At 49.7% G+C, this 11,984-nt stretch overlaps 1 protein-coding gene across 3 annotated transcripts in view; it reads left to right on the top strand.

The window, feature by feature from the left end:
• Positions 1-11,668, top strand: part of kif1ca (kinesin family member 1C, a) — a 32,488-nt gene extending 20,820 nt beyond the window's left edge. For all 3 annotated transcript variants that reach the window (XM_018729013.2, XM_018729012.2, XM_018729014.2), the window contains 17 exons: positions 89-200; positions 523-600; positions 1,123-1,188; positions 2,404-2,482; positions 2,566-2,644; positions 2,742-2,893; positions 3,399-3,601; positions 3,695-3,774; positions 3,847-3,922; positions 4,008-4,087; positions 4,197-4,291; positions 4,691-4,774; positions 6,004-6,184; positions 6,421-6,493; positions 6,720-6,818; positions 6,925-7,446; positions 7,641-11,668. In XM_018729013.2, the coding sequence (XP_018584529.1) occupies positions 89-200; positions 523-600; positions 1,123-1,188; positions 2,404-2,482; positions 2,566-2,644; positions 2,742-2,893; positions 3,399-3,601; positions 3,695-3,774; positions 3,847-3,922; positions 4,008-4,087; positions 4,197-4,291; positions 4,691-4,774; positions 6,004-6,184; positions 6,421-6,493; positions 6,720-6,818; positions 6,925-7,446; positions 7,641-8,720 (3,139 nt within the window). In that variant the 3' untranslated portion in view covers positions 8,721-11,668. The remainder of the gene's footprint in view (positions 1-88; positions 201-522; positions 601-1,122; positions 1,189-2,403; positions 2,483-2,565; positions 2,645-2,741; positions 2,894-3,398; positions 3,602-3,694; positions 3,775-3,846; positions 3,923-4,007; positions 4,088-4,196; positions 4,292-4,690; positions 4,775-6,003; positions 6,185-6,420; positions 6,494-6,719; positions 6,819-6,924; positions 7,447-7,640) is intronic.
• The last annotated feature ends 316 nt before the right edge of the window (positions 11,669-11,984 follow it).

The following is an 11,984-nucleotide window of genomic DNA, read 5'->3' on the forward strand; positions in this document are numbered from 1 at the left end:
GTAAAAGTGAAAGGTACAGTGGGGTAACAAGGCCCCTGGAGCAATATGGTAGCATGACTGTTTAGTCACCATTCTTGTCATCCTTTAGAACGGTGGCTGCGACCAACATGAACGAGACAAGCAGCCGCTCTCACGCAGTCTTCACCATCGTCTTCACCCAGAAACGCCACGATCAGATGACCAACCTGGACACGGAAAAGGTAATCTGAGTGTACACGTGTGTATGCATGTACCCCAGTCTTTATGTATGCCTTATTAAGGAAAACCTGCTTGAGGAAATGAGATGCTCTTTTTCCCCTGGGGCTGAGTTCTGTGTTCGCTGTTGTTGAAGGCCTCTCCAGTTGCTATGGAGACTGCTGATGTTCTTGTTCAAGCATAACTGCATAGTGCAGCACTGCCTTTGGAGGCAAGCTTTCAGGTGTCACATTTAAGTAAAAGAAGCAAGAGAAGTTTCCCTTGTGTGGATGTGGTTCTTTTGCTGCTCTCACTGTTCTGCTTTTGCGGCTCTGCTCTCACATCCAGGTCAGCAAGATCAGCCTGGTTGACCTGGCAGGAAGTGAAAGAGCAGATTCCTCTGGAGCAAAGGGCATGCGGTTAAAGGTCAGTGGGACTGAGATGTTTGTTAGTCCACATTTATATCTGTTTTATGTGAATGCAGTTCAGTTCCCTTTGTGAACTCAGTCTGCATGAAAAATTTGCATTTCAAACAGGGAAAATGGTGAAAAGTTTTTGGCCTTTACAGTTAAGAATGATTTAAAACTAGAGCTCCAGTTTGTCAGATTATGCAGAACAAAGGGCACAAAGACTGAGAATTACTTCCTTATGATCATCTTTACACTAACTTTGAAGCTTAAATAAGTGATATGAATGTGAACCTAGACATGCAAATGAGTCTTTAGTTCGTGTTTTGATTCTTCAGGCACTTAATTTTAATCATTATTGTGAACAAAAAGACTGATTAGTGGAAAAAGTCATAACTGCAAACATATGTCTTTATATCTGATACATGAAAAGGAAATGCTTATAAAGGCAATTGAACTCTAGTCATGCAGTAAGCCATACAAACTTTTGTACATGCCATGGGGTCACATAGCGATGGGTGTTCCCTGTCGTCCCCTACAGGAAGGAGCAAACATCAATAAGTCCCTCACTACTCTTGGGAAGGTCATCTCCACTCTTGCCGAAATGGTGAGCAGCCTCCCTCGTCCTCATCACTCGGCATCCTTAGGAACATCTGGAAGCTGTATTTTACATTTTAATTTTTAAAGTTACTTCACACTTTCATAATTCAGAAATACATGGAATTGAGAAGAGCTACTCTCTCATGTTACCCCACTTGCTGGATGTGTTGAACTGGACTGTGTGCAGATTTGTAGATATGGTAACAAGTACTAGTACTTTAGTGCTATAGGCATATTTAATCTAGAAAACACACAGACACACAAAATGTCTACAACCATGGGGCTGCAACAAGCCGGAGCCTTACCTGGCAACACAGGACGCAAGGCTGAAGGGGGAGGGGACACACCCTGGATGGGACACCTGTCCGCCACAGGGCACCCCAAGCAAGACTCAAACCCCAGACCCACATCAGAGCAGGCCTCGGCCAAACCCATTGCACCACGCCCCACACAATCTAGAAAACAGCACTTTACATATGTTTCATAATTGCTACATACAAATTTGTTGAAGTTTTCCCCCATATTAAGCAAGTGAAAAGTACATACACTAGTTTGTCACCTTGTATTTTTTTGTTAACCTCACACTGCAGTAGAAGGAAAACTCATTTAAAATAACTAAAAGAAATAAATACATAGCCACAACTTCCTATTCAATCCTGTTTGCTGATCCATTCGTGTCACAAGTGTGTCCACCATTCACCATCTTATCATTGACCTCCAGATATCAGGAACACCAGACACGAGCTGTAAACACACTTCTGTTCTGTTTGGGTATGTTCAGCTATCTGCTGGGCGTGGAAATGCTTGTTGCTTTTGCTCCACAATGCACGGAAATTTTAGATAACAGATCGGTGAAGAAAATAAGCCTGAAAATGTATGTATCCTTGAAGAGTCTTACCACAATTTTTTGTAACTGGAGGAGCCAGTTTACATTTTAAATATTTACATTTATCTGATGCTTTTCTCCGAAGTGGCTTACAATGTTACACTACCTACAATTTCTTACCCATTTATACAGCCGGGTCATTTTACGGGAGCCCTTTAGAGTAAGGGCCTTGCTCAGTCGGTACTGCAGTGGTATGTGAGATTTGAACTAGCGACCTTCAGATCCGAAGCCAGCAGCTCTAACCACTATGCTATCAGCTGATATTATGATGATGGAATTGTGAATTTAGTCTGCCCTGAATATGTGTTAAATTTGTGATTTTCTCTTTCTTTGTAGCAAAACAGCAAAAAAAAGAAATCTGACTTCATCCCCTACCGGGACTCTGTGCTGACTTGGCTGCTGAAGGAGAACTTAGGTAACAGGCAGGAGGAGTGGCTGTAGTGGTGCAGGGGCTCAATCACTCACTCACTCAGGGCTCACCCTGTGTCTGTCCCTCAGGGGGGAACTCCCGCACCGCCATGATCGCTGCCCTCAGTCCAGCCGACATCAACTATGAGGAGACCCTCAGCACTCTCCGGTATGTACTCTGGACCACAGCAACACCTTGGCTTTTCCACGCTGCATCCTCTGTCCTCCTGTCCTCATGCTTTCTCCCTTCCTGCCCCCCCACCCAGGTATGCAGACCGGGCCAAACAGATCCGCTGCAATGCGATCATCAACGAGGATCCCAACGCCCGGCTGATCCGTGAACTGAAGGAGGAGGTGAACCGCCTCAGACAGCTGCTCTTCTCCCAGGGACTGAGTTCAGAGATCCTCACGGCAGCTGGTAAGTTTGCTTGACTCATGGTGGCAGAGCAAGTAGCACTGCTGTTTCACAGCACCTGAGTGGTGTGAAAGGACATGGGCTTGATCCCCACTCGGGCTGTATGGGTTTTGCATGTTCTTCACGTGTCTGTGTGGGTTACCTCCGGGCACTCCAGTTTCCTCCCACAGTGCATAGACATGCTGTTCGGGTAGATTGGTGGCTGTGAGTCACCCATAATGTGTGAGTGGCAGAGAGAGTGCGTTTCACTGATGTATGGATGAGTGACCCAGTGTAAGTAGTGTATCTACCAGTACAAGTCACCTTGGGTGGATAAGGTATGGGCTGATAACACTAGATAGTGTTCATTGGAAGTTGCTTTGGAGAAAATAATCTGCTGAATGAAGTAATATAAACAGCTAGATACACACACAAATTAGACTCTTTCTATCGGAAGCAATTTTCAGAGGTGTTTTATCCACCTGTACTCCCACATCTCCCCATCTCTCTCTTTCTACGCTGCTCACAGGCTATGAGGTGAACAACAACACACAGGGGACTGGTGGGGGTGTAGCCACTCTTGCTCTGAACCCCAGCGCAGACAATACCGGTTCGAATATCTCCCAGCAGCAGGCTGCCCCTGGCTGTGATCCCACCCCCGACAACGAGACCCATGTGTACCCAGACCATCAAGAGGCCATCACCAAGGAAGAGGCTGTTGAGAGGCTGGAGGTGCAGTGCCTCAGCATCCTATCGCTCTGCCCACTATGTGTGCATGTGTCTGTCTCTCTCCAGTCCGTTTACTCTGATGTGTCCTCTTTAAAGGAAACTGAGAAAATCATAGCAGAGCTCAACGAGACATGGGAGGAAAAGCTCAGGAAGACAGAGTCTATCCGACTAGAGAGGTGAGCTGTGCCCCCCCATCTGTTTTACCACCCCGGCCCCCCTACTCTTTTAACACTACTCTCTGTCCTCAGGGAGTCTCTGCTGGCAGAGATGGGTGTGTCAATTCGTGAGGATGGGGGCACAGTTGGAGTTTTCTCCCCTAAAAAGGTGAGTGGGCGCCAGCCTGCCAATGGACATATATACATGAGGACAGGTATCCCACCTGTGTGACTGATTTTTTTTGCCTTTCCAGACACCTCACTTGGTGAATCTGAACGAGGACCCCCTGATGTCTGAGTGTCTGTTATACTACATCAAGGAAGGGGTGACCAGGTGAGAGTTTGTGTGCGTGCGTGTGTGCGTGTGTGGGTGTGTGTTTTAATGTCATCTGGAGAGCTCCTGCTGTTCCTCTGAGTATATCCCTATCCCTCTGTGTGTCCAGGGTGGGTCAGAAGGACGTGGACATCCGTCTGAGTGGCCAATTCATCAAAGAGCAGCACTGTGTCTTCCACAGCTGCATTAATGACAGTGGGGAAGGTATGCATGCGTGTGCACACACATTTGTGCAGCAGTAAACCATCTGAGAGCCATTGCACCACGGTGTCCGTACGCTACAGTGGTTTACCCCTCTGGTCGTAATGCTCTCTCTTTCTTTCTCTTTCTCTCGGTAAAGCTTGCACGGACTCTTTCAGGTATAAAACCCTTACATCAGCCATGCCATTACTGTGGGCTGACTGCTGTGACTTCCTCATCCTGTTTCATTTCCTCCTCATCCTGCTTCTCTGTTTCCCATCTGTGTGCTCCACAGGGCATGGGGTGTTTTTCTACCATGTTCCCGTTCTCTCCCTCCCTCCTTCACACTCTCTCTCTTGTTCTCTCTCTCTGTCTCATTGTTAAATTGTTCTTGCTCATGTACAAACCCTTCTTTTCTCTCAGTGGAAGTGACCCTGGAACCTCTGCAGGGGGCCGAGACGTACGTCAATGGGAAGCAGATCACAGAGCCTGTGGTGCTGAAACAAGGTGTGGAAACACCACCCAACATACTGACCCCCCCCCCCCCCCCCCCCCCCCCCACACACACACTGCTGACACAGATGCTGACACAGACTCTGACTTTTCTCTGGGGGAAATTACATTTACATATTTAGCCAAAGATTTTCCTCCAGAGTAACATAGGGTTGATTACATTGATTTACTGCTGGGTAATTTTACTGTGTCTGATCCGGGTACCTTGTGCCTTGATAAGGAGCACTACAGTAGTAATGGGGATTTGAACTTTGACTGCAAGTTGATTACTCCAGTCACTACGCCACCTGCTGACTTAAAGTAGAAACAGGACCTGCAGGGATTTGTTCAGCTGCAGCACTCAAAAGGTTCCGACTAGACACTAGAGACTGAGGAAATTACTATAAGAGGATGTGCAACTAGGTTGAGGGAAGGTTTCCTGTGTGCAAAGGGACAGGTTCTTCTGTTTTGAAGCTTGTCCTGCACCATCAGGATTATTAATTAGCCCATAATTGACAGGTGAAGTGTGGGGTCACTTGACTTACGGTCTAACAATTGTAAGACTGTACAAGACAACTGTTGTTACAAGACTGTAAGAGGAAAAGCAGCACATATTGCTGCCTGACGTCATCTTGGGCACAGCAGAACTCCACCTGCTTGCTTCTTTCTGTTGGACATCCTGACTGAAATCCAAGTAGAATGAAATATCTTTGTGTGGGCGCGACGGTCTGGTCAAGGCTCCCGTTTCTTGTTCCTGTTTTGGTAGAGTCCTCAGGTGACTAGTGTGGAGGCGCTGGGTACTTTGTTAAAGTATGGTGTGTCACTGCGACAGATTCACAGATCTCTTACTCTGGCCTGAGCACATATCGCCCTCCGATGGCTGGAGGAATATCTACTGGGGGTACATAGAGGAACACTGCTGATGGGCCATGTTCTGCTTATGCTGGGGTGAAGGTGTGGGGAGGGGCAGGGCAGCACACCTGCAATGAGGCTCTTCTAAGGGAGCACACACCTGTTACAGCTGCAAGCTTCATTATTGTGCCTGTTGGAGAGAATGCAAACAATCTTTTAACTGCTAAGGTACTGTTGCTGATTTTTGTTTTCCTCTTAAAAAATGTAAATGTTTTTCTCTGAAACTAATATAATCACATATTTCTCTCCATCTTTGTCTTTTCTGCTTTGTGTCTGGCTCGCTATGTCCTCTCTCTCTCTGTCTCCACCCCCTCTCTCCCTGCGGGACACAGGTAACCGCATCGTGATGGGCAAGAACCACGTGTTCCGGTTCAACCACCCAGAGCTGGCCCGGCTGGAGCGTGAGCGCACTGCCACCACGGAGCAGCAGGGGGAGCCAGCAGACTGGAACTATGCACAGAAAGAGCTGCTGGAGAAGCAGGGCATCGACATCAAGTTTGAGATGGAGAAGAGGTATGGAGAAGAGCATCATAATGGGGGATGGTGGAGGCTTGGAGGGGCAGTCTGCTGAAACAAACCACCAACACACATTTCTGAAAAAGTGGCTGGCTGGAAGGAGAGGAGTTTAGTGTTTCGTTTTAAAACATCCAGCATAAAGGTTGACACAAGCGAAAGCAGCCTTGTTTGGAGTGGAGCAGGGGTGACGTGATCGCTGATCTTTGGCCATGTCTTCTATGTCCATGTCTCAGACTGCAGGACCTTGAGACTCAGTACCGTCGGGAGAAGGAAGAAGCAGATCTGCTCCTGGAACAACAGAGACTGGTTAGAGAAGGAGGGAGGGAACCATGTGCATTCTCACACACACACACACACACACACACACACACACACACACACACACACACACCCAAAAACCACTTTCACTCAGTATTCAGTAAGTAAATCTGGAATTAAATATGAGTTCTGGTCCCATCATCTTTTCCAGTTTATTTTGTTGAAGTTCACAGTTTAATAACTAACTGAAGCAACGTGTCTCTTCCTTGTCCAGTACGCCGACTCCGACAGCGGGGACGACTCAGACAAGCGGTCCTGCGAGGAGAGCTGGAAGCTTATTTCCTCCTTGAGAGAGAAGCTGCCAGCCAACAAGGTGAGCGACAGCCCCTCTCATCATTCTCTTGCGTGTGAGCACACACACACGGATGTGATTCTCCAGCACACTTCACGGAGCTGACCGTTAACTGCATGGCCCCCAGGTGCAGTCTATCGTGAAGCGCTGTGGGCTGCCGAGCAGCGGAAAGAAGCGGGAGCCCCTGCGTGTTTACCAGATCCCGCAGCGCCGCCGCATCAGCAAAGACCCCCAGCGTGTCACCATGGATGACCTGAAGATGCAGGCTGTGAAAGAGATCTGCTATGAGGTGGCGTTGGGTGACTTCCGCCACTCGCGCCAGGAGATCGAAGCACTCTCCATTGTCAAGATGAAGGAACTGTGCCGCATGTATGCCAAGCGGGACCCGCAGGAGCGCGATAGCTGGCGCGCCGTGGCACGGGACGTGTGCGAGACGGTGGGCATTGGGGACGAGCTAGGCAGTGTGGATGGGGGAGGGGGTAACGGCAGCGAAGGGCCTGCAATGGGTGACCTGAAGGCCCACATTGACAAACTGACAGACATTCTTCAGGAGGTGAAGCTGCAGAACAATATGAAGGACGAAGAGATTCGTGCACTGCGGGATCGCATGGTGAAAATGGAGAGCATCATACCCAACATTGGGCCGCAGGTACCGCTCACACTTACTCCCTCTCTCACACACGCACACCCACACACACTCCTGGAAAATATCAGGGTAGCCTACCTGTCTGCTCTGCAGCTCTGCCTTTTAAGCCAAATTCGAATGTGCTGTGAGTGTCTCTGTTCAGTCTGTCTTGCACGCATCACACTGCTTTAAGTGGCTCTCTCTGCCTTGCATGGCAGGACGAGTGTGACCTGGAGGATGAAGAAGATGGTGAGAGGAACAGCGGGCAGAACGGGGAGCCCAACGGCTCCTTTGAGGACCTCACCGTGGAAGAGCGCGTGAGCCGGCTCATGGAGGAGGACCCCGCCTTCCGGCGTGGCCGCCTGCGCTGGCTGCGGCAGGAGCAGATACGCTTGCAAAACTTGCAGCAACAGCAGATCACCAAGCGGCTGCGTCGTGGAGGGGCTGTGGCCGGGGCCACGGGGACAGGGCCTCCCTTCCTGCCTGGGATGGGCCGCTTCATCCCCCCACAGGAGTGCAAGCTGCGCTTCCCGTTCAAGAGCAACCCCCAGCACCGTTACTCCTGGGGCCCTGCCACTGCCTTCATGCAGGGCCTGGGCAATGGTGAGGACACCCAGGGGGGCGGCCAGGAGAATCCCCAGGGAGGCGGGGACACAGAGGTCCCTGATGGATCCAACGATGCACCTTCGCCTTCCCCTCTGCCGCCAGCCTCCAGTGTGGCTCCTCAAATGCCCCTCCTTCCAACCCCCTTCCAGATGCCCATGCCTCTGCCTATGATTCTGGGGCCTGGGGGCGGGGGCCAGCCCCACATACGCAGCCCCAGCCCACACCGGCCTTGGCAGCAGCGAAACTACGGCAACAACCACCATGGCAACCAGCACCACTTTCCGCAGCAGCAGCAACAGCAGCCTCCGTCCCGACACTACCGGCGCAACTCCCTTGACAGCTCGACCGCTCAGAACCTCATCCAGAACCACAGATTCCAGGGCAGACCGCGCTACCGCCACCAGTCCCCTGGGCCAGGTCCCCAGGGGCGAGACTCGCCCCCCTTCTTCCGAGATGGCTGCTATCAGAGCCAGCGCAAGCCCGGACCCCATTACCATCACCCTTATCACAACCAGCAGAGAGGTGGGGCCAGCTACATGCCTGACGGGGGGCCGGCCCCCTCAAGGAACCACAGCCCTCAGGAGCATCCTGCTGGGAGCGAGGTCCCACAGTTTCCAGGGTACACCACCCCGCCACGCATGCGCCGGCAATTCAGCGCTCCAGATCTGAAGAGCAGGGAGACCCCCGTGTGAGAGAACAGAGTGCCCCTCCCATCCCCACTGTCCTTCCCTTCACACCCTTGTTTCAGGGTTGGCGGTTTACCATGGTCTGTCTGACCGTTGACCCAGAACTCCTGTCACTTGACAGGAAGCCGGTCGTTTTCCTCACCATCTGAACACGCCTGAAGTGGCATCGTAGGCACACCCTCAGACACAGCACAGTCAAACCCAAATACACACTCATACACACCCTTCCTCCTCCCCGGGGGACCTGCGGAGATCGACTGGGACAAGAGAATGCAGGACAACCAGGGTGCTGTGTCCACCTGTCCTCTGGTAAACACCCAGGCACAGCTTGCTCACCGCTCCCTCTCATACCACTGGAAGTGTGTGTCGGGGCACCTGGACACACGCACAAGGCTATGCCTGAACACCACACCTCGACGGTCTCAGCCTTGGAGGGCGGGGACACATGCGCTGGTCGCACACACCCATTCTCACAGCACGAACACACGCGGGGCCTGAAGCTACCTGCTTTATATTCACACTCCCAGAATGTATCGTGCACCAGCTCTGGATGTCGCAGCTCTTGTACAAGCTAATATACTAAACTGTGGTAATTCTGAGGGTGGATGAGTGGCACTGCGTTGGCATTTGCTGTCTTGCACAGATTCTCTTTGTGTATGTGTGTGTGTGTGAGAGAGAGAGAGAGAGAGAGAGAGAGGGAATAAATGTTTGTACTAGATGCAGTTGTCCAGGATGAACACTAGGGGGAGTATTGGCTACTGAAAGACCCAAAGAAATCGGTGCTGTGGGGGCCCCTGCCACTCAGCCCCCTTCAACACTGGGAGCACCTCTGACCACTGGGCTGCTTGTGTCGACTATAAATTGCTGTTTTTATTTTCCTTGTTGGGAACGTTTTCAGTTTTTCAGCCGTGTTTGAGAGCCGCTCTCCTTTGAAGCTGCTGTCAGACTGCTGAGGGTTCGGGTCATGGAACAGATACCTTGTGGTCTGGTGGTGGCAAAGTCCCGTTCCTTACAGCTGAGCTCCTGGTACTTGATCACATGCAGTGGGTGGAGAAGGGACATTGATGACTGTTTTTGCCATTTTTATTTCTTTTTTTCTTTTTTTTAATTAATAGTTTCCATTCTGCTGTTTCACTTTAGGATTTACTTTGACAGGGTGGTTGGAGTGTTTATTGATTTAATTTGACTAGTAAACTGTAACTGTTAGCTGTCCTGAACTCTGTTGTCAATCTGATCAAATCCCTGGGCTCCTGGGGCAGAACCGATGGTCAAGGTCACGGTTACGCAACAGACAGTACCAATGCTGATTAGTGCGGCAGGGTGGTCACAGCAACTTGTTTTATATTTACCGTGTTTTATATCTCTCATTGGCCCTTGATGTATTTTTGTTCTGCTTTTTCAGTTTTTGATTCTCACGCTGGGGAAGTTAATAAAAATCTGTCCTCCTCTAAAGGTTCGAGCTCCTCCAACAGGTCGGTGCTCATTACTCCAGTGGGAAGAGAGAGACAGTGAGAGAATCCAGAATTCTGTGGTCCTCTCTTTGATGGGAGAAGGTGCCGAACGTGACCGGAAGTCGTACTGCTCAGAGGAAAGGTTGGGATAGACAACACTGGGCTAAGCATATGTATGGGTAGTTACCACAGTGAACTTCACAGACTACATGGTCCTGTGGGGAAAGGTCAGAGTGAAGGGATACAGTTTGGCTGTCAGGGACAGGGCTGGGATAGCAGTAGCGCCTTCCTCAGGGTTGTGCTGCACCTACCAAAGACTGATATTACCTCAAGACAAGGAATGGAGGCTGGAAGAAACTGCAGTGGTCTACACTGGTTGCTCTTAGCAAGAGTTAGCCACTTCCCTCCAGACCTGTTACCGAGAGAAAAAGAAAATCCTGTGGTGGCTTCTGGGAGTCGAAGCCCCCCCCCCCCACTTCGGGACCCATCGTTTACAACACAGCGTGTGTCTCAGAGATGAGTGTGGGAGGTGGGTTTTTTTGAAGGCAGCAGAAACACAGGTTGTGACAGGAAGTCAGTGATTAGTGTTGGCATCTGAGACATGTATCAGGAGTGGTCTGAGCAGGGAACACAGGGAACGCGGCCCAAAGGGCCTGAATGGCGTTGGAGCAGGAACGCGTCTCGTCTTCCTGAGCACAGGCTTGGGTCATGTGTGTAAGTCTGCAGTGGGAGAAGAGGAGGTGCAAAGCTACGTGGGTAAACATGGCACACAGAATGGAAACGAGGAGCTGTTCCGACCCTCTGCTATATTTCAGAGAAAGCTATAATATCATCTCTGAGAAGCAAATGCTATATATTACCCGATGGTTCATGGTGTTGACATGTATTTCCTGCTATCTTAGGACAATCTTAGTGTTCTGACCTTTTTTCTGTGCTGTTTTTTGCCATTATACAGCAATGTGCTTTTGCTGCTTTTACATATTCTTGAGGCTTTTTAAATTTAATGCATTTTCCTCTATTTTTACCATTGTTTTACCATCTTTTTTGTGTCGTAAATATAATTTTTATGTTGTGCTGGTGCTACTCGGCACATCTGGTGCAAGAAGAAAGTTGCTCCCCCCCACTCCTCCATAGTTTAAGGGAGCTCTTTTGCTAGTTTTCAAAGCAAGTAGACAAATTAATATGAATAATAAAGAGAATGGTAAGTTGTAACGGCTGGTTTTATGCTGTACTGTTTGGAAAGGAAGGTGTGACAAAGAGGGACGCTCTCAGCTCTGCACTGTCACCCGCTTGGTTCTCTGGGTTCAGCTTGGACCCATCAGACCTTGTGCCCCAACTGCCGAGTGCTACACGAGCTGGTCTTTCTCTGTCTTGTGGGTGTTCACTCGCTCTCCATTTCTCCTCCTCTTTATCCATGTTAAGGCTGGGAAGGGGCACAACCGATGTAAAAGTTTGTGGTCACTTGAGCTTGAAACAATACGTAAATAAAGAAAGTAAAAACTGGCTGCCTGTCTTCTGTGTGCGTGCACATTGCCCAGGTTTGTCCACTTGTCGATGTCCTTGTGTTGTTCCTGGCAGATCACTGTGAGGCTTGTCAGCCAAGGTCCCCAGGAAGTCCAGGTCAAAGGCCTTCGCCGGACTAATGAGCAAATACCGAAATCTTTAAGCAAACACTTTCCTCCAGCTGTGAGCCATCTCTGTGTCTAGGTCAATTATTGTTGTTACATTAATTACTCTCAAAAAACTGGCTAAAACTGATCAGATTCAAAGCTCAAAATGCAAATGATCTGCCTGATACAGTCAGGATTGTGGTTAAGCA

The sequence above is a fragment of the Scleropages formosus genome, chromosome 21, assembly GCF_900964775.1.
Source record: "Scleropages formosus chromosome 21, fSclFor1.1, whole genome shotgun sequence".
Classification (NCBI taxonomy): Eukaryota; Metazoa; Chordata; class Actinopteri; order Osteoglossiformes; family Osteoglossidae; genus Scleropages; species Scleropages formosus.